At 38.5% G+C, this 23,532-nt stretch overlaps 1 protein-coding gene across 1 annotated transcript in view; it reads left to right on the top strand.

Moving 5' to 3' along the window:
- The window catches only part of DOCK3 (dedicator of cytokinesis 3), a 606,207-nt gene that overhangs the window by 384,289 nt on the left and 198,386 nt on the right, over window positions 1–23,532 (top strand). Inside the window, exons 10-11 of the mRNA XM_011939302.1 lie at window positions 1,246–1,306; window positions 2,784–2,931. Of these exons, the coding sequence (XP_011794692.1) occupies window positions 1,246–1,306; window positions 2,784–2,931 (209 nt within the window). The remainder of the gene's footprint in view (window positions 1–1,245; window positions 1,307–2,783; window positions 2,932–23,532) is intronic.

Below are 23,532 nucleotides of genomic sequence, written 5' to 3'. Positions count from 1 at the left end.
TACACACTGCTTTAAATGTGTCCCAGAGATTCTGGTATGCTGTATCTTTGTTCTCATTGGTTTCAAAGAACATCTTTATTTCTGCCTTCATTTCGTTATTTACCCTGTAGTCATTCAGGAGCAGGTTGTTCAGTTTCCATGTAGTTGAGTGGTTTTGAGTGAGTTTCTTAATCCTGAGTTCTAGTTTGATTGCACTATGGTCTGAGAGACAGTTTGTTATAATTACTGTTCTTTTACATTTGCTGAGGAGTGCTTTACTTCCAACTATGTGGTCAATTTTGGTATAAGTGTGATGTGGTGCTGGGAAGAATGTATTTTCTGTTGATTTGGGGTGGAGAGTTCTGTAGATGTCTATTGGGTCCCCTTGGTGCAGAGCTGAGTTCAATTCCTGGATATTCTTGTTAACTTTCTGTCTCGTTGATCTGTCTAATGTTGACAGTGGGGTGTTAAAATCTCCCATTATTATTATGTGGGAGTCTAAGTATCTTTGTACAAGACCTTGTTTTTTAATGAAAAGGAAGAAAGAAAGAAAAAGGAATGATTTTCATAACTCTTTGGTTTGGAAATTAGTTTTGATTCTAGATTGTATCTGTTTACTTAAAGGAAACCCTTAATTTTTTTCAGTAAGATTATTTTCAACTATAATTTAGTACAAATGATAAATATCAGAATTTAGAAATGGAAATCAAATTATTGAGGTTTCACTGATAACAAATTAATCTCTTTTAAGGGGGACATACTTTGTGTGTAATAATCTGTGGACAGAGGAATCAATGTAAAATTAGTGGAGAACATCATCTGTGGACAGAGGAATCAATGTAAAATTAGTGGAGAACAAACTTACAGAATTTTAGTTATTGAAGAGCTTTTTGGTGGTTTCTCATTTTTTTCTGTACTGAACATTTATTCCTTCTCTTACGGAATGTTTTTATATGATGTTAGAGTAAACATGGAATATGCAATATCATGAAGATTTCTAATGTGAGAACTTTTATAGACTTTTTATTTGTTAAGTGGTTTAAATGAGAGCTGGAAAAATGTTGTCAATAAAGTAAACTTCCAAAGGCCTGTAAGATATCCAGACTTTTACTCCAGGCCTCTTATAAACTATTAAAGTGCTATGTGCTATAATTTCCCTTCCCCTACCTATAACATACAGTAAAAGCAAATGACTAGAGATTCAAAATGAATTTTTAATTATTTTCTGTGTGTTCCTTGCCTGAGTTTACTTATTTTTTCTCTTAGGATCTGAGCAGCAAAGATATGAAGAGAGATTTGTATATCGTTGCCCATGTGATCCGAATAGGTACTGTTCACCTTACCCATTCACATGACTAAGACTGGCCCAACTTGGAACAAGTATGTCTTGTGCATGAGCTTTGTTTTCTCCCTAGATCTTACCTGTAATTTCAGATCTCAGGATTAGAGTCCAGCTTGTATTGAAGCTATACCTAAGCTCAACTGCTGTGGTAGCTTGGTTTGATATAAATGGATTTGGGGGAGTGGGTTTTGTTTGTGGTTTTTAATCACTTAAAACCTTCTGCTCCCTATCTGTTTTTAGACCCAAAGTTTTTATTTAAAATGGTGTGCTTATAGACGTTATTCCTTTTTTTTTTTTTTTTTTTTGAGACGGAGTCTCGCTCTGTTGCCCAGGCTGGAGTGCAGTGGCCGGATCTCAGCTCACTGCAAGCTCCGCCCCCCGGGTTTACGCCATTCTCCTGCCTCAGCCTCCCGAGTAGCTGGGACCACAGGCGCCCGCCACCTCACCCGGCTCATTTTTTTGTATTTTTTAGCAGAGACGGGATTAGACATTATTTCTAACACAGTGCCCTGCCTCTGTACCTACCCTTTCCCTTAGAGATCTTATAGCAGTTTTCCAGAGGTGCCAACTTCACAGCAAATGCCATTCAGCACCTATTGGTTGTGTTTTAAATTATGTATCTGTGGTTCTCTCCACAAAATGAGAGTTATTGTCATCACTCCCAACAATGGATGGTATTTCACTTCTACCCCACCCAAGATGAAAAAGTGATTTTTACTACTGTTCTGTTGTTAGTTTGCTCAGACTTATTTCAAGTTTATGATATAACTTTTGGGGCTCTGGCAAACCAAGTCCTCCTTCATAGGTTTGAGTTCTGGCCTGTCATGTACATTTTTATCAAAGAATATTTTTTAATCCCTTGCCAGCAAAACAGTTATTTTGCTGTACTTAAAGTGTTTGTTAAGGTTCCAGCATTTGCAGCTTTTCTTGCTGCTGTAGGCACAGCTTTGGTAAGCTGGAAAAGTAAATACTTATCCACTTTTTAAGACTACTCTCAATCCCACAATTGTTCAGGATGATGTTGGACAGCAGAATTTGGTTGAAAGAACACGGTATCCTCCTTGTCTGTACATATGTAGCTTATACCTGGCAGCTAAAATACTAAACTTTGTATCTATAACGTACCTGAGAAGTGTAAATCTATTATTAGCACATTGGTTTTTCTAAGAAATTCATAAAATCACTTTTTTTCTCATGTGATTAATAAATGAACTGTTGATACTGGTTTAGAGTTAGATAAGAATGATTGATTGAATGTAGTACAGGGAAGAGCTTTGGCCAGAGGCCTCTTTGGTGTTCTTGCACATAAATATCCTTGGATGACTCCCTTCAGCCCTGTAGTCTTCCAACTTAGAGGATTTCGTAGGTGCCTGTAGCTCAGGCATCCTTGGATGACAATTAGGCAATACTGGAGAGGAGCATGCTTTTCTCAATCTGACTGGTGTTTTCTGCTGTGCCCAAGGCCGGATGCTCCTGAACGACTCAAAGAAAGGTCCTCCTCACCTGCACTACAGGCGACCATATGGCTGTGCGGTCCTAAGCATCTTGGATGTCCTACAGTCACTCACAGAAGTAAAGGAAGAAAAGGATTTTGTTCTTAAGGTTTACACGTGAGTAATGGACATCAGGAATATTAATGATTTGTAGCATAAGACATCCCACCACTGTCCTTGAGAGCAGCAGTGCTCAAACGTTGAGGACACGGGCCACACAGTGGCTCACATCTGTATTCCCAACACTTTGGGAGGCTGAGGTGGGCGGATCACAAGGTCAGGAGATCAAGACCACTCTGGCTAACATGGTGAAACCTCGTCTCTACTAAAAATGCAAAAAATTAGCTGGGCATGGTGGCACGCGCCTGTAGTCCCAGCTACTCAGGAGGCTGAGGCAGGAGAATCGCTTGAACCCGGGAGGCAGAGGTTGCAGTGAGCTGAGATTGCACCACTGCACTCAAGCCTGGGTGACAGACTGAGACTCTGCTTCAGAGAAGAAGAAGAAAAAGAAAAAAGAAAAAAAACACCTTGTGGACATAGAACCACCAGGATGTAGGACAGGGAGCTTTTTGAAAATGCAGGAGATTGATCTCAGATTTGGGCTGGGGCCCAGGCAGCGTTATTTTTAATAAGCTTCCCAGGTAATTCTGAAACAGCTTCGTTTGGGACCTTCTGTCCTAAAGCGACAGTGTAGTACACATTTTCTTTTTTCTCCAGAATTAACCAATCTTATATATTTGCCGAAAAGCTAACAACATACTTCTCATGTGCCTTGGCTATGAGAGTCTTGTGTGTCTAATGCTTGCCCACCAGTTATTATAACTGAGCTGGCTAATGATCAAGATTGTTTAAAAGAATGATCATGAGTCAAGTTTCTCTATCTTTGAAAGATAGCCAGTTTTTCTGAGGAGCCAAGATATTATTATTCACTTCTGCCCCTGGAGATCGATAAGTCACATCCAACCAGGCATGGCATTATTTTTAGTGATCTTCAACCAAGGGATATTGTCTTGGATAAGCAGTCCATCTCCTTCTAACTTGTGAAACAATAGGAAAAACACAATAATGAAAAGAAGTGCAGAATTCAGTCATATACTTCTTCTTTGCTCATATAGAGTTAGACACAAATTGTAGTGCTAAAAATGATCACTGGTGAGTTTATTAAGTTTTTAAAGCAAGTATATTTAAAACTATGAGAATTTTTAAAAACTCATCTTTCAGTTTAAACCCAGTATTGTTTGTCCAAATTAAATCAAATACTGCTAATCACCGTGTTAATGTATCTTCACCATAATACTGTATAGAGATTTTTCTGTATTATCTGTTGCTGTTTCTGACTTGGGCATGAAATAAGCTTAATTCACAATATTCGTTAAGCCACATTTGATTAATTTCAAAATAAAATCCCAATCTCCTCATTACCTATTTTCCCTTCAGCTTTGTTCTGTTCAGAGTTGTATACTTTATAGGATGAGGAATCTTCCTTTGGAATCATAACTTACAAAGAAAATTTTGGCTGGTTTTCTCCTCCTGCCATGCGTCAGTCACAGGCTTTCTCCATTTACCAAATCCTCACATTGATGGGTGGTGGAACCTGCTGGTTTGTATGCCTTCCTCCCTTTGAAAAGGACTAAACAGAAATCCAAAATCATCGTTATCATCTTACTCCACTGTATTCCTTCTAAGGGCAACGGATTTATAGAGAGCACTCCAGAATTGTTATCTCTTTGCATGTATTATCCCTTCCTCGTTTTGGTGCAAATTTTCATTACAGATAGGAACTTGCACAGCGTTCCTCCTGAAATCATGCTGTCAGGCTTAATTGACCTGATTGCTTCTAAAGCAACAGCTTTCTGCGAGAAACAGGATTCATGTATATATTTTTCTTAGCTCCTTCTTATGGGTAGGCTGTGTCTAATATACTAGCTCTAAAAAGCTGACGAAAAATATGTTTATAGTGAAGGTGTTTTTTTCAAATTTTCTTTTGAAGGATTAATAGAGTAAAAATGTTCAATAATTTTTCCACTTGAAAATGTTAACAGACTTTCAAACGGACTATCAAATGCATGTTTGTGAAATTGATTTTGTGTGCAGTATAGAATTATTCTAGGATTAGTCATTTTAATCCGCATCAGCACAGTGAATCTAGCCCCCAGGAGAAGCAATATTTTCCAGTAAGTTTCAGGCAACATTTTTGTTGGTTAGATTGAATTGGAAGCTTAAAGAGTTTACTAATTGCAGTTGATAGTGCTTTAGCCTTTGCTAGGACAGGACTTTACAAAGATGAAAACCTCTTATACAGTTTTAATGAATGAGTTGGTAAATATCTGATTAGTTGTTCACGTTCTCATCATTTATTTCATTGTTCATAGTCAGCCTTAACCAGAGAAGATAGAAACTCCTGTCTGTCTCTGCCAAGGCCACTACTCTGCTATATAATGTTGTTTTCACGTGTGTATGGGAAGGTACCACATACTTTTAAGAAAATTGCAATAAGAAGCTGAGGCATGAAAACTAGGTCACTTCCTAATAAGTCAAAAGCCTTAAAACTCACAAATAAATAACCATATGTACATTTCAGTCTGATACAGATACCATATTTTTCTTGACCAGAAGGACAAGGGGTCACAAGCAGGCACAGGGCATGCTGTACTTAGAACCCAAAAACCAGGAACTAAAGCCCACATTGGAGGAGGTGGGTGTCCATAAATAATGCATGTAACCAAATACAAGATGGCTTTGAATATGCGATGATTGCTGTCCAATTTTACAATGAAAAATGTCCAAATAAACGTATTTAGGCCAACCTTAATGAAACAGATAAATACATATTTTGAACATTAAATTTTTAATTTGGGTTACAATATATTTTATATTTTAAAATATGTATTACAATTTATGTAATATACATATTATATAAAATCACATATTATGTAAAATTGAGGTGTATTGCTTATTCTTGACTCTCAAATTTTATGAAAAAATTTATTTAAATTATTCATATGCAGCCATGTCATCAGGTCTTTGTCTTCACTTAAGCCACTTTCTGAATTATCTGACACAGTTTTCCGAGGCACATTATTTTTACTCCCATCAGATTGGCTTTGATGCATCATTCTTTGACACTTTCATGACGCTTTCACACTGGAAATTCATCTTGAGGCACAAGATGATACTGCCACTTACTCTGCTACTTTTATGGTGATTTTTACAATCGCATTTAACACTTCAGTTTGGTGATGATATCCCAACCATAATTACTAAATCTATGTAGCTTTGCTCTTTTTAAAAAAAAAAAGTCAACCAATTCTGCCAGATAACCTTCATAAGCATCTAAAAACTCCCATTGATTGAGGTAATTTCAGGTTAGCATAACTTACCCAAATAGTGCTGTGATGTTCAAAATAAAGAGATTCAGGCCGGGCATGGTGGCTCACGCCTATAATCCCAGCATTTTGGGAGGCTGAGGCAGGTGGATCACAGGGTCAGGAGATCGAGACCATCCTGGCTAACACTGTGAAACCCCGTCTCTACTAAAAACACAAAAAATTAGCCGGGCGTGGTGGCGGGCACCTGTAGTCCCAGCTACTCAGGAGGCTGAGGCAGAAGAATGGTGTGAACCCAGGAGACAGAACTTGCAGTGAACTGAGATGGCGACACTGCACTCCAGCCTGGGTGATAGAGCGAGACTCCATCTCAAAAAAAAAAAAAAAGAGAGATTCAGAGAATGCCCCATACCATGAAAGGCTTTATGAGACTGGAAACATCAAGTGGCATTCACCTACTATGTACCCACAAAAATTTAAAATGTGAAGAAATAAACTTCTTTTAATTAAAGCAATATGAGGTGGCAACCTCTTCTGTGAGTGATGACTGGAAGGGAACTGCTCCTCATATTTGGGATAGACACTAGGCCTATTCAGGCATTTTTTTAGAATACTGTCTTTGGGTTCTTTGCTTCATAATCACCTTACCCACGTAACTGTCTTAAAAGTACTTGTTTAGGAGCCTTTTTTTTTTTCTTTTTTGATGCGGAGTCTCGCTCTGTTGCCAAGGCTGGAGTGCAGAGTGCAGAGTGCAGTGGCGCGATCTCGCCTCGCTGCAGCCTCCACTTCCTGGGTTCAAGCCATTCTCCTCCCCCAGCCTCCCAAGTAGCTAGCTGGAACCACAGGCACTCACCGCCACGCCCAGCTAATTTTTGTATTTTTAATAGAGATGGGGTTTCACCGTGTTGGCCAGGATGGTCTTGATCTCCTGACCTCATACTCAGCCTCCCAAAGTGCTGGAATTATAAGCGTGAGTCACCATGCCCAGCCTATATATATTCTTGATTATTCATCTGTTGATGGCTGCTTGTTTCCATACCATGGCTAGTGTATATAATACTGCAGTAAACCTGGGAGTGCAGATATCTCTTCAAGATACTGATTTCTTTTTCTTTGGGATATACCAGAAGTGTGATTGCTGGATCAAATAGTTGTTCTATTTTTAATTTTTTGAGGAACTGCCATACCGTAATGGCTATACCAATTTACATTTCCATCAACAGTGTTCAAGAGTTCCCTTGTCTTCACACTCTTGTCATCACTTGTTATCTCTTGTTTTGTGATTACAACCATCCTAAGAGATGTTAGGTGATATCTCATTTTCTTTTTGATTTGCATTTTCCTGATGGTTAGTGATATTGAGTACCTTTTCATATGCCTGTTGGCCATTTTTGTGTCTTCTTTGGGAAAATGTCTTTCAGGCCTTTTTGCCTGTTTTGTAATTGAGTTATTTGTTTTTATGGAATTCAGTTATATGAGTTCTTTGTATAGTTTTAGATATTAATCCCCTATCAGTTACATGGTTTGCAAATATTTCTTCTCATTCCATAGATTGCCTTTTCGTTTTGTTGATTGTTTCCTTTGCTGTGAAGAAGCTTTTTAGTTTGATACAGTTCCATTCATTTTTTTGGCTTGCCTGTGTATTTCATGTCATAGCTCAGAAAATCACTGCTAAGACCCAATGTCAAGGAGCTTTTATTTCTGTTTTCTCCTAGGAGTTTTACACTTTTAGGTCTTATATTTAAGTATTTAATGTCTTTTGAGTTAGTTTTTGTGTTTTATGTCAGATAAGGTCCAATTTCATCCTTTTATATGTGGATGTCCAGTTTTCCCAGCACCACTTATTGAAAACTGTCCTTTCCCCATTGTGTATTCTTGGTGCCCTTGTTAAAGACTGTTCACTGAGTTTATTTCCAGGATCTGTATTCTGTTCCACTGGTTTGTGTGTCTGTTTTTATGCCATTACCATATTATTTTGATTACTGTAACTTTACAACATTATTTGAAATCAGGAAGTGTGATGCCCCTAGCTTTGTCCTTATTTCACAAGATTGCTTTGGCTATTCAGAGACTTCTGTGGTTCCATACAAATTTCAGGATTGTTCCTTTCTATTCCTGTGAAAAATGTCATTGGAATATTGATACAGGCTCCCTTGAATCAGTAGATCACTTTGGGTAGTATATGGACATTTTGAAAATATTAATTCTTCCAATCTATGAACACTAGATATTTTTTCATTTATTTGTGTCTTCTTCAATTTCTTTCATCAGTGTTTTATAGTTTTCAGTAAATAGATCATTCACTTTCTTGGTTAAATTATTCCTAAATACTACATTTTTTGATGCTGTCATAAATGACATTGTTTTCTTAACTTTTTTTGAGAGCTTGTCTTTAGTATATAGAAATATTGCTGATTTTTTATGTTGATTTTGTCTCCTGCTACTTTACCAAATTTGTTTATTCTAACGGTTTTTTGATTGAGTCTTTAGGCTTTTTATATGTATATAAGGTCATGTCATCTGCAAACAGAGGCAGTTTAACTTCTTCACTTCTAGTCTGGATGTGTCTTATTTTTTCTTGCCTGGTTGCTCTGGCTAGAACTTCTAGTACTGTGTTGAACAAAAGTGATGAGAGTGGACATCTTTGTCATGTTTCTGATCCTAGAAAAAAGGTTTTTAGCTTTTCGCTATTGAATATGATATTAGCTGTGGGCTCATTGTAAATGGCCTTTATTATATACATTTCTTATATATCTAATTTATTGAGAGTTTTCATCATGAAAGGATGTTAAATTTTGTCAAACACTTTTTCTACATCTGTTGGAATGGTCACTCAGTGCTATTCCTATCAAACTACTAGTGACATTCTTCATAGAACTAGAAAAAACTATTTTAAAATTCACATGGAACCAATAAAGAGCCCAAATGGCTAAGGCAATCCTAATCAAAAAGAGCAAAGCTGGAGGTGTCATGCTACCTGGCTTCAAACTATATTACAGGGCTATAGTAACCAAAACAGCATGGTACTGGTACAAAAACAGACACATAGACAAATAGAACAGCATACAGAGCCCAGAAATAAGGCAGCATGCCTACAACAATCTGATCTTCAACAAAGCTGACGAAAACAAGCAATGGGGAAAGGACTCCCTATTCAGTAAATGGCACGGGAATAACTTTTTAGCAATAAGCATAAGATTGAAATTGGACCCCTTCCTTACACCATATACAAAAATCAACTCAAGAAGGATTAAAGACTTAAACATGAAACCCAAAACTATAAAAACCCTGATAGACAACCTAGGCAATACCATTCTAGACATAGGAATGGGCAAAGATTTCATGATCAAAATGACAAAAGCCATTGCAGCAAATGTGAAAATTGACAAATGGGATCTAATTAAAGTGGAGAGTCTGCATGAAAAAAGATACTATCAACAGAGTAAACAGAGAACCTACAGAAATAGGAGAAAATATTTGCAAACTATGCATCTGACAAAGGTCCAATATCTAGCATTGATAAGGAACTTAAACAAATTTATAAGAAAAAAGAACGCCATTAAAAACTAGGCAAAGGACATGTATAGACACCTTCAAAAGAAGACATACATGTGGCCAACAAGCATATGAAAAAGAGCTCAACATCACTGATCATTAGAGAAATGCAAATCAAAGCCATGATGAGATACCATCTCACACCACTCAGAGTGGTTATCATTAAAAAGTCAAAAAATAACAGATACTGGTGAAGTTGCAGAGAAAAAGGAACACTTATACACTGTTGGTGTGAGTATAAATTAGTTCAACCATTGTGGAAAGCAGTATGTCAATTTCTCAGAAACCTAAAAGCAGAACTACCGTTTGAACCAGCAATTCCATGACTGTATATATACCCAAAGGAATATGAATTTTTCTGTCATAAAGACACATGCACATGTATGTTCATTGTAGCACTATTCACAATAGCAAAGACATGTAATCAGCATAATGCCCATCAGTGGTAGACTGTATAAAGAAAGTGTGCCACATATACACCATGGAATACTATGCAACCATAAAAAAGAACAAGATCCTGTCCTTTGCAGGAACATGGATGGAGCTGGAGGCCATCAGTCTTAGCAAACTAACTCAGAGACAGAAAACCAAATACCACATGTTCTCACTTATATGTGGGAGCTAAGTGATAAGAACACATGGACACGAAGAGGAGAACAACAGACACCAGGGCCCACCTGAGGATGAGGGTGGGAGGAGGGAGATGAGTAGAAAAAGGGTACTAGACCTAGTACCTGGGTAATAATCTATACAGCCAACCCTTGTGATAAGAGTTTACCTATATAGCAAACCCGCTCGTTTACCCCGAACCTAAACTAAAAGTTAAAAAAAAAAAAAAAAAAGAAATGGGCGTATTATTTTTATCCTCATCTTCTTAATGTGGTATGTCACATTTATTGATTCATGTATGTTTAACCATCCTGCTATCCCAGGGATGAAATCTCACTTGATTGTGGTGTATGATCCTTTCAGTGTGCTATTGGATGTGGTTTGCTAGTATTTTGTTGAGAAATTTTGCATCTGTTCAGAAATTTTGCATCTGTGTTCATCAAACTTGTAATTTTCTTTTTTTGTATGGGTTTAATACCTAAAATCTGAAATGCTCCAAAATCTGAAATTTTTTAGTGCCAATATGATTCTCAAAAGAAAATGCTCATTGGAGCATATTGGGTTTCAGATTTTCAGATTAGGAATGTTCAACCAGTAAGTATAATGCAAATATTCCAACATCTGAAAAAATTAAAAATCCGAAACAATTCTAGTCCCAAGCATTTTAGATAAGGGTTACTCAACCTATAGTATTTTTATCTGACTTTAGTATCTGGATAATGTTGGCATTGTAAAATGGGTTTGAAAATGCTCACTCCTCTTCATTTTTTTTTTTTTTTGGAGGAGTTTGAGAAGGATTGACATTAATTATTTTTCAAATGTTTAGTAGACTTCACCTATGAAGCCTTTTGGTCCTGGGCATTTCTTTGTTGGGAGATTTTATTACTGCTTCTGTATTCTTATTATTGATCTGTTTATATTTTTTGATTCTTTATGATTCAATCTTGGTAAGTTGTATGTTTCTAGGAATTTATCCATTTTCTTAGGTTATCTAATTTCTTAACATATACTTGTACATAGAAGTTTGTTATGATAACTTTGTATTTCTGTAGTATCAGCTGTAATGTTTACTCTTTCATTTATAATTTTATTTATACGAGTCTTCTCTCCTTTTGTTCTTGGTTAATTCAACTAAAGATTTGTCAGCCGGGCGCAGTGGCTCACGCCTGTAATCCCAACACTTTGGGAGGCGAAGGCGGGCAGATCACGAGGTCAGGAGATCAGGACTATCCTGGCCAACATGGTGAAACCCCGTCTCTACTAAAAATACAAAAATTAGCTAGGTGTGGTAACACATGCCCGTAATCTCACCTACTCAGGAGGCTGAGGCAGGAGAATGGCTTGAACCTGGGAGGCAGAGATTGCAGTGAGCCAAGATCATGCCACTGCATTCCAGCCTGGCGACACAGCAAGACTCCGTCTCAAAAAAAAAAAAAAGATTTGTCAATTTCATTTAGCTTTTCAAGAAACCAACTATTAGTTATGTTTATCTTTTCTGTTGTCTTTCTCATCTCTGTTTCATTTATTTTTGCCCTAACTTTCATTATTTTCTTCCTTTTGTTAACTTTGAGTTTAGTTGGCTGTTTTTCAGTTCCTTGAGATATAACATTACATTATTTGAGATCTTTTTTCTGCAGGTAGGCATTTATTGCTGTAAATGTTTCTCTGAGAACTACTTTTTCTGCATGCCATAAGTCTTTATAGGTTTTGTTTTCATTTTCATTTATCTCAAGGTATATTTTGAATTTCCTTCTTTGACCCATTAGTTGTTCAAGAAAGTGTTGTTTAGTTTCCACATATTTGTGAAATTTTCAGTTTTCTTTATGTTACTGATGTCTAGTTTCATACCGTTGTGGTCAGAAAAAATAGTTGAGATTTCATTCTTCTTGAATTTGCTAAGACTTGTTTTGTGGGCTGGGCGCAGTGGCTTATGCCTATAATCACAGCACTTTGGGAGGCCGAGGAGGGCAGATCACGAGGTCATGAGATCCAGACCATCATGGCTAACACGGTGAAACCCCATCTCTACTAAAAATACGAAATAAAATTAGCTGGGCATGGTGGTGGGCACCTGTAGTCCCAGCTACTTGGGAGCTGAGGCAGGAGAATGGCATGAACCCAGGAGGCGGAGCTTGCAGTGAACTGAGATCTTGCCACTGCACTCCAGCCTGGGCGACAGAGCAAGACTCCGTCTCAAAAAAGAAAAAAGATTGTGAAAGAGTGGACAAACAGAGTCTTAGTAAGGTCTGCTGCCGTCAACTTTGTTACCTTTTGTTGAGTCAGCTTTGTCAGGTAACTTAAAAGAATAAGGCAATCTAAAGAGACAGAAAAAGAGAACCCCTATGAACTAGTGAATCAAATAAGAAAGAGATGAAAAACATAAATTATATAACTGGAGGTTCAGAAAATGAGGTGTACTGAAATAATGGGCATGCTGCATGCCATCTAAAATGGTTTGTTTTTTTTTTCTAGTGACGGTTATTGATAAGTTCCACTTTTACATTTAAACTACAAATCCTACATAATTCCATCAGTAATATCTTAATTACTCCATAGTGGTCACATAAAATGTCACCTGTGCTAATAATAATGCCAGTATACATTTGTTTATTACTCTGTGTACTTTCAGGGCCCTTCTGGATATACAGTTTGAAACCTCATACTAACCCTGTGTAATCAGTCAGGCTTTATGGGGAGGATATGGTCACACCCTGGTTAAGTAGGTGACCCAGCAAGTCGATAACATTTCTTGAAAGAATAAGATAATGCTAGTAATTGTAGTTTTATTTCAAAATTAATTTTTTGTTTAATCTGTGATGATTCAAAACAAAGCAACAATAACCAAAAATGCTAGGGATAGATACCATATCACAGGCTTTATAGAACATGTTACTTTTAAAGTGTTATTCTTCTTTATGATCAGCATTTAGTTTTTATTGCTGTTGGGCTCTCATACCTCTTATTAACCAATAATATAGGCATATATTAGATCAAAAATAGCATTAATATTTCTATTAGTTAAAGTTTAGGCATTCTTTTTGTTTTAGAGGCAAACTATAGGAAAAATTTGGACATTGCTAATCTAGAGGTAACCCCTCATAGAAACAAATGCAGGGTGTATAATTATTCCCCACAAAGGTACAGGTAAGAACGCAAACCATATAGTTCAAAAGCTGCTGTAAAAATAGCATTTAAAAATCAGAAGCCATGAACAAAGCATAGGAGAAGGCCTATCCATGTCAGTTACAACAGTAAATGTAAATAAGATGAAAAAATATGTAAGATAAAAATTCTTGGCCGGGCACAGTGGCTCATGCCTGTAATCCCAGCTACTTGGGAGGCTGAGGCAGGAGAATCACTCAAACCTGGGAGGCAGAGATTGCAGTGAGCTGAGATCATGCCACTGAACTCCAGAGAGACAGAGTGAGACTCCGTCTCAAAAAAAAAAAAAAATCTCAAAATAGTTAAAAAAAAAAAAGTCTTAAAATAGTTAACAAACAAAATCCATCTATATGATATTAATAAGAGTTTCACAAAGACTAAAAGTAAACAGGCTGAGTATAATCAAATACAAACAGAATGAAAACAAATGTCACAATATTAATGATAAAAATAAAGTATAAGGTGAAAGATACAAAATGGATGTGTCATGTCAGGAGTATCAGGGTTTGATGGAAAGAGAACATATGCCCACTGTAAGGTTAAATTCAGTTTCTTATTTTATCATGCAAGAACACATGATCTCATGGCAAGCAAAGTGGCCTTTCAGGGTTGGCACAAGCATGGCATGTGACATCACCACTCCTTCAGCCCCAGAATCCCTAGCAGGACCAGCCCCTGATTGCCTGATCTCTGCAAAGTAGAGGGTTGCTCTTTGCTACCCATTAAATTCAGCGTTCACACCCCCATTCTGGAGGAATTTTCCTGACCGTTCATGCACTTCTGTTTAAAGGAACACTGACCAAATTCAGCCTTAACATACCTGCCTTCTTAGCTAGGAAGAGAAAGTAGAGCCAGAACTGGGGGACCTTTGAAGAGTCTGCCTCCAGCTCTTTACTGTTCCAGAAAGCCCATTTTTTTCTTCACAGGGATAGAAGAGTCATTCCAGTCCATGGTGGAATTTATAGTGAAAATCTAATTGTCATGACCTTAAAGCATATAATAATGTTAACTCAAAGTTCTGGTCAATTTATTAGAAATAAAAAGCAAAGACAAAAGTATAGTAAAAAGATATTTTCACTTGCTTCTTGACAGATACGAACACAGAAATAAGTACAGAGAGATTTTGGATAAAGTTGATGTAACAGATAATAAAGGCATCATTGAGCACTCACCATGGGCTGTTATTTTTTCTCTTTTACAGATGAGGAAACAAGGTACAGAGTGGGGAGGAATGTGCCTAAGCAACCTGGTTAATAGACCATGCTTTTAACCACTTTCTCTCTTACCTTTAAGTAGGGTGAGCATAACTTAGTCTAAACCAGAGCACTGTGATAGTCAAAGGGAGTGGTATTGATGTCAGGACAACAGGTGTAGAGTATTCCAGGCCATATTGTCCTCCCAGCTATAAACACATTTTTTTGTCCAACAAACAGAACACATCTTTTCCATTGCTTGTGGAACATTTACAAAAATTGTTCATAGAAAAAACTTCTATAATTTTCATAAGGCAGAAATTGCACAGCCTTTACTCTCTCATCCCAGGGCAATTATTGTACATTGCATCATACCAGTCATCCAAAGGTGGAATACCATAGTCATCCTGATATCAAAAAAGTATTTGACAAAGGTCAACCTTCATTTTCAATTATTTAACAATTTCAAGTTAGTAAACTATGTTATTCATTGCCATTTGCCCTCATTCTCAATTATTTAACAATTTCAAGAAAACTAAGAATGTTATTCATTGCCTAATGGATATCATAGATCTCCCTGGCTGAGATCAAAACAAATCAAAATGTAGATGTAAAGCAGGTATAGATAAAAATAGACATACAATGTAGAACAGCATAAATATAAATATCTAATGTAAGTAGTAAGTAGTGTGGACAAAAGTGCCACCTTTGCCTGCAATACCAGCACTTTGGGAAGCCAAGGGGACAGGAGGATTACTTAAGTCCAGGAGTTCAGGACCAGCCTGGGCAACATAGTGAGATCCCCATCTCTACAAAATAAAAAATTAGCCGGGCGTAGTGGTGCATGCCTGTAGTCCTAGCTCTTTTGGAGGCTGAGGTCAGCGGATTGCTTGAGCCTGGGAGTTCAAGGCTGCAGTGAGCCATGATTATGGCACTGCACTCAGCTTGGGCAATAGAACGAGACCTTGTCTCAAGAAAAAACAAGTGCTAGCGGGCGTGGTGTCTCATGCCTGTAATCCCAGCACTTTGGGAGACGGGTGGATCATTTGAGGTCAGGAGTTCAAGACCAGCCGGGCTAACATGGCAAAACCCCATCTCTACTAAAAATACAAAAAAAAAAAAAAAATCAGCCAGCCGTGGTGTCTCATGCCTGTAATCCCAGCACTTTGGGAGACGAGTGGATCATTTGAGGTCAGGAGTTCAAGACCAGCTGGGCTAACATGGCAAAACCCCATCTCTACTAAAAATACAAACATTAGCCAGGCATGGTGACCAGCACCTGTAATCCCAGCTACTTGCAAGGCTGAGGCAGGAGAATCACTTGAACCCAGGAAGCAGAGGTTGCGGTGAACTGAGATCATGCCACTGTACTCCAGCCTGGGTGACAGTTCAAGACCCTGTATCAAAAAAAAAAAAAAAAAAACCACAAGTGCCACTTTTGTTAGCAACAAACTTGAATTTGAGATCATGGTTTAGATTTATGAGCCACGTGGACTTGTGTGTTAGTTTTCTGTGGCTTCTATAGCAAATTATCACAAATTTGGTGGCTTAAAACAACAGAAATTCATTCTCACAGTTTTGGAAGCTAGAAGTCTGAAATCAAGATGTCAGCACAATTGTACTCGCGCTTGAGGTTGTAGGGGAGAACATATTGTTTGCCTCTTCCAACTTCTGGCTGTCAACGTGCCTGAATGGGACCACATCACTCCTGTCTGGTGCTTTTTCACATTATTGTCTTGTCTTCTGTTTGTCTTAAATCTCCCTCTGTCTTTGTCCTATAAGAATATTTGTCATTGGGGCCGGGCGCGGTGGCTCAAGCCTGTAATCCCAGCACTTTGGGAGGCCGAGACGGGCGGATCACGAGGTCAGGAGATCGAGACCATCCTGGCTAACACGGTGAAACCCCGTCTCTACTAAAAAAATACAAAAAAAAACTAGCCGGGCGAGGTGGCGGGCACCTGTAGTCCCAGCTACTCGGGAGGCTGAGGCAGGAGAATGGCGTAAACCCGGGAGGCAGAGCTTGCAGTGAGCTGAGATCCGGCCACTGCACTCCAGCCTGGGCGACAGAGCGAGACTCTGTCTCAAAAAAAAAAAAAAAAAAATTGTCATTGGATTTAGGGCCCACCCAGATAATCCAGGATAATCTCCTTATTTCAAAATCCTTAATTTAATTACATCTGCAAAGACCCTTTTTCCAAATAAGGTAACATTCACAGGTTCTGGGGATTAAAATAAGGACATATCTTTGTGGCGGCCACGATTCAACCCATTACAACTTGTGATTAACATGAACACTTAATTAGAAAGACCTTTAAAATCACTGTCAATGTGGAGCCTTGTGGTGGAGAGATTGTGTGCTCTCTGCAAGGAGTTTAGTCCAACGGAGGGAAGAGGCAGAACTGAGATATTCATACACATGTCGTTCTAGATGCACTGACAAGAGAATTTACTACTTCTCCCAGTAAGGTGAGTGAATGGGCAGAGAGGCCCTCAGTGTTACAGAAACATGGAAGGAGGAGTAAAAATAAATGTTTCTGCTAAATTGCTATAATTACATGTATATTCACATACAGGCTATTTTGTCTTTATTTTAATCGACTATTAAACATGTACAAGTTGTAAAATAAGAAATAGTTTACATTTTTATAAATCAATGTAATTTTTAATACATTTCCTGTTAACTGCTGTAAGAACCTTATTCAGAAAGGCATAATAGCCTATTTAATAACGTATAAACAGTATATTTATTATAGATTCAAAACAGAAAGTGATGGAGGAAAAACAAATGATAACCACAAAGTTCAGGATAGTGATTACCTCTGAGGAGTTCCTGAGAGAGAACGGTACGGGATTGAGGAGGAACTTCAGAGGTGTTAGAATGTTTATTTTCTAACAAGAGCAGTGAGTACACAGGTGTTAATGATACCAGTATTTTATCAGTGGAGGGCTTGTTAAAACACAATACTGAATGGCACCCCATGGGGTGTCTAATGTAGTAGATTGGGATGGGGTGCAAGAATTTCCATTTCTAACAAGTTCACTGTTGATGCCAGTTCTGCTGGTCTGAGGACAGCACTTCTTATACATTTTATAAATTATCTTTTATATCCATTCACTGTTGTTAAAAAAATAATTTTGTAGAAAGAGTATACAAAGCAAAGTCTGTTTTTTTAACTCCCTGCTCTGGGATAAGGGTGGATTTGCTTTTACTTAATAGTCACAGAGAGGTAGGTGCCTTCCCAATAGAGCTAGCATAGTTAAAGGTACAGATTCCAGAGCTAAACTGCCTATGTTTGAATCTTGGCTCCACTATATAGGTTGTATGACCTCGGGCAAGGGTTTTAATTTGTCTATCCCTCAGTTTTCTCATCTTTAACGATATCTATCCTGTTGGGTTGCAGTGAAGATCAAATGAGTCAATATAGATAAAGCCCTTGGTATGGTACCTGGTCAATTAGGAAGGGCCAGTTGCTACTATTAGGTTCGTGCAAAAGTAATTGTGGTTTTTGCCACATTACTCTAAGGTATTAGACTTTTTCCCTGGCAGTTTGCTTTCCAGAGAGGACCTCCTGTTCAGGTTCCCCATAAGAAGCCACTAGTCTTTCTCTGCCTCCAGCTGCCTGTTTTCTTGCTAATAGAGAAAGAGGTACTTGGAGGAAGTAATATTCTTTGAAACTTTCATATTTCACCTTAAAGTTTTTCTTATTGATTATTATAATATATTTGGCTTTTAAACCAACTGAGAAGTGGAGACTTCTCCAAATGGTGTAATGAGAATGAGAGGTTTTGATCTTTATTGCCCTGGATGTTAAGCCATAGTGAAGATTGTGATAATGTTTCTCCTGCTATCAGATACTCTCTAAAATTTTCAAAGGGTTATGTGATTCTTCAGTCAGTTCCAGAAAAGCTTTTATAGACAGAGACAGAATTGTTTCTCCAGCTCTGTAACTCATGCTTTTAACTTCTGTCAAATTGGTGGTGTAACTTCAGTGAGAACTTGAACAGCAAACAGCCTGTTGCTATTTCCTCTCTGAGTACAGTTTTTGTGCTAATCCTGGCTCACAGACAAATGTATGCACCTGGGTTCCTCATTAACATCTGACTAACTTAAGTCTGGCTATCTCCTTTAAGGCATGAACCCTAATTCCCAGAATTTCTCCATCTGCCACTTCTTGTGTGGCCCTTTGTATACTTGAAATAAAATGAATTAAAGTAGTTCATTTCTACTTTGAGTATTGATTAGACATTGATTAAGCATTGTCCTCTGATATGAAATTAAATACTTGAGGAAATCAAATCTGCTTTGTGAAAGTACAAACATTTTTATTTACTTATTCATGGTTGATTGCATGTGCCTAGCATTGTAAAAATTAAATGTATACTAACCCATTCTTTGGTTTCTGGGTGTATTAAAGTGTGAAAGAATGGTGAGATACCAGTGGCATTTTTCCTCATTCTCATCAAGAGTGAGAAGAAGAGCTATCTTGAAATGGTTGCGGGGTGGGACGGGAAGAGTGAGAAGAAGAGGCATAGTAGGAGGGACTTTGGGCTGTACATCAGGGAGCTGAGACTCAGATCCCTATAGGGTCTAAATGGTATGTATCCTTTTCTCCTGTAGATTTCTAAAATTCCTTTTACCTCTAATATTCTGTAATTAAAGACAAAACCAAACATAAATTAATTATAATACATGATAAATACATGATAAAATAGAAGTAAAAATAAAGTTTCACAAGAATAAACATGAAGGAGCAGTTTATGCCAGACTCCTACTCATTCTTAGAGTAGGAGAGTATACATAAGCAGGGGCTATAGGTTGAAATGCTTCACACAGCAATGGGATAGGGTTGGAGACATTGTATAAACTCATATCTAGCTTAATATAGGTGCATACAGTTACATATTAAAAGATTTTAAATATATTTACATACATACGTTAGTATACACACAAATATTTCCTCACTTTGTCAGCTGAGAGGGCCTACAGGAAACAACACTCCAATTGCAATGACCATACCTAGAGCCTAGACCTTGGTTTCTAATATCATTTTCAAACAAACAAAAAAATACAGACCAGGAGTGGTGTCTCATGCCTGTAATTCCAGCACTTTGGGAGGCCAAGGTGGGCAGATAACCTGAGGTCAGGAGTTCAAGACCAGCCTGGCCAACATGGCAAAACCCCGTCTCTACTAAAAATACAAAAATTAGCTGGCCATGGTGGCAGGTGCCTGTAATCCCAGCTACTCGGGAAGTTGAGACAGGAGAATTGCTTGAACCTGGGAGGCAGAAATTGCAGTGAGCCAAGATCATGCCATTGCATTCCAGCCTGGGCAACAAGAGCAAAACTCTACCTCCAAAAAGGAAAAAAAAAGAAAGAAAAGAAAAAAACCCAGGGCTCTTTAGATAAATGACTCAGTCTAGGACTAGAGTAGGTAATATACAAAATGATCCTAGAGCAGAAAGTGTCAGAAAGCAAAGACGTGCTCAAAAATTTTTTTAAATTTTAGAAGATCTACAGTGGTGGGAGTATATCAAAGGAACATTGAAGCCAACTGAAAGAACTTCCAATGCCAAAATTGGAACAAAAAAAAAGATACTGAATTTTAACCCAAAGTATAAGATAAATATCCATGAGTCAATACTTGAATAAATACGATGGACTAAATAACTGAGGGAGAAGAAACAAATCTGCTCTGTAGAAGAATTTCAAGTAATGTATGTATGTAGATACTTAACCGCTAAGGAGGTGGAGCATAATTCCCCACTCCTTAAGTGTGAAATGTACATACTGAACGCTTTCTAAAGAGAACAGTGTGGGAAGGGAGCAGAGGGAAACTACAGTAAAGAAACCTGACAAGCACTACTTCAACCAGATGATCAGGGATAACATCAGCAGGCATAAGTCATGCTGCAGTATGTACCCTTGATATGATATGATGAGGCTGAGATGGTACCAGTAGAGTGGGGCACTGCTGAAAAGATACCTAAAAATGTGTAAGCAACTTTGGAACTGGGTAACAGGCAGAGAAACAGTTTGGAGGGCTCAGAAGAAGATAGGAAAATGTGGGAGAGTTTGAAGCTTCCTGTAGACTTGTTGAATCGGGCTTTGCTCAAAATGCTGATAGTGATATGGGCAATAAAGTCCAGGCTGAGTTGCTATCAGATGGAAATGAGGAACTTTTTGGTAACTGGAGCAAAGGTGACTCTTGTTATGTTTTAGCAAAGAGACCAGCAGCATTTTGCCCCTGTCGTAGAGATGTGTGGAACACTGAACTTGAGAGAGATAATTTAGGGTATCTGGTGGAGGAAATTTCTAAGCAGCAAAGCATTCAGGAGGTGACTTGGGTGCTGTTAAAGGCATTCAGTTTTATAATGGAAGCATAGCACAAAAGCTTGGAAAATTTGCAGTCTAACAATGCAAAAGAAAAGAAAATCCCATTCTCTGAGGAGAAATTCAAGATGGCTGCATACATTTGCGTAAGTAATGAGGAGCCAGATGTTAATCCCCAAGACAATGGGGAAAATGTCTCCAGGGCATGTCAGAGGTCTTCATGGCAGCCCCTCCCATCACAGGCCCAGAGGCCTAGGAGGAAAAAGTGGTTTCGTGGGCCAGGTCCAGGGTCCCCGTGCTGTGTGCAGCCTAGGGACTTGGTGCCCTGCATCTCAGCTGCTCTAGCTGTGGCTGAAAGGGGCCAATGAAGAGCTTGGGCTGTGGCTTCAAAGGATGCAAGCCTCAAACCTTGGCAGCTTCCACATGGTGTTGAGCCTGCCAATGCACAGAAGTCAAGAATTGGAATTTGGGAGCCTCCACCTAGATTTCAGAGGATGTATGGACATGCCTGGATGTCCAGGCAGAAGTTTGCTTCAGGAGCAGGGCTGTCATGGAGAACCTCTGCTAGGGCAGTGCAGAACAGAAATGTGGGTTTGGAACCCCCACACAGAGTCCCTACTGGGGCACTGCCTAGTGGATCTGTGAGAAGAGGGCCACCATCCTCCAGACCCCAAAATGGTAGATCCACAGACAACTTACACCCTGCACCTGGAAAAGCCACAGATGCTCAACGCCAGCCTGTGAAAGCAGCCAGGAGAGGGGCTATACCCTGCAAAGCCCCAGTGGAGCTACCCAAGACTGTGGGAACCTACCCCTTGCATCAGCATGACCTGGATGTGAGACATGAAGTCAAAGGAGATCATTTTGGAGCTGTAAGATTTGACGTCCTTGCTGGATTTCAGACTTGCATGGGGCCTGTAGCCCCTTTGTTTTGGCCAAAGTCTCCTATTTGGAATGGCTGTATTTACCCAATTCCTGTACCCCCATTATATCTAGGAATTAACTAACTTGCTTGTGATTTTACAGACTCATAGGTGGAAGGGACTTGCTTTGGCACAGATGCACTTTGGACTGTGGACTTTTGAGTTAATCCTGAAATGAGTTGAGACTTTGGGGGACTGTTGGGACGGCATGGTTGGTTTTGAAATGTGAAGATACGAGATTTTGGAGGAGCCAGGGGTAGAATGATATGGTTTGGCTGTGTCCCTACCCAAATCTCATCTTGTAGCTCTCATAATTCCCTATTATGGGAGAAACCCAGTGGGAGATGATTGAATTATGGGGGCAGGTCTTTCTTGTGCTGTTCTCATGAATGGGTCTCTTGACATCTGATAGTTTTAAAAAACTAGAGTTTCTCTGCACAAGCTTTTTTTTTTTTTTTTCCCCCTGCTGCCATACTTGTAAAATATGACTTGCTCCTCCTTGCCTTCCACCGTGATTGTGAGGCCTCCCCACCCACATGGAACTGTGAGTCCATTTAAACCTCTTTCTTTTGTAAATTGCCCAGTTTGGGGTCTTTATCAGCAGCGTGAAAACGAACCAATACAGTAACTATAGTACAGAATGATTTCTCAAGATGTGCCTTCGTGTAATATGATTGTGGTAGTGAAGGAGGGCAGAGTGGGCATTAGTGACTTATAAGCTGTTAGAGGAAAGAGCTAGACTCAGGATGAACAATAGAGCCTTCCTTTATCTGTTCCCTAGAGAAATGCTCAACATAGTCTTTTGTGCTCCTTTTTTCTCATTTGTATTTTAAAATATTTTCATTTTTAAAAATTTCTTCATGAGATGCCCTCATATCTTGGAGGCACATTAGTACCAAGTGGAAAGCAGAGAATTAATGTTATTCTAAGAGAAAATGAAGTTTGTTAAATATGCTAAACATTGTAACGCTAAAACATATTACTTATTTAAATAGGTTTCACTGAAGACAGCATAGGTTAAACATAGTGATTGTTTTTAAAAATGATATAGGTTTTATTTTCTACAAATGTATGAGGTATATGAGGAATTTCGTTATGTGTATATAATGCACAGTGGTCAAATCAGGGTATTTAGGGTGTCCACCATGCAAGTACAATACATTTTGGTAAGTATAGTGAACCTACTCAACTTTGAAACATTGAATTTTATCCTCCTTACTGTGTGTTTGTATCCTTTAACCCAGTTGTCTTCATCAGTTTCCTTCCCGCTACTCGCTCTTCCCAGCTTCTGTTATTTATCTTTCCGTTCTCTACGTGCATGTGATCAAATTTTTTAGTTCCCACTTGTAAGTGAGAGTGTCTTTTCATGCCTCATTTCATTTAAAAAAATGACCTCTGGTTCTATCCATGTTACTAAAGGTAACATGATTTGATTCTTTTTAAGCTGAATAGTATTTTGTGGTGGGGGGGGGGTGTGTGGCTGTGTGTATCACATTTTCTTATCTATTCATCCATTGAACACTTAGATTGATTCCATATCTTCACTATTGTGAGTAGTGCTGCAATAAACCTGTGAGTTCAGATATCCCTTTGATATACTGATTTTTTTTCTTTGGGTA

This window comes from Colobus angolensis, unplaced genomic scaffold (assembly GCF_000951035.1).
Source record: "Colobus angolensis palliatus isolate OR3802 unplaced genomic scaffold, Cang.pa_1.0 Scaffold18, whole genome shotgun sequence".
NCBI classification, from domain to species: Eukaryota; Metazoa; Chordata; class Mammalia; order Primates; family Cercopithecidae; genus Colobus; species Colobus angolensis.
This window is presented reverse-complemented; position numbering and strand designations above follow the sequence as displayed.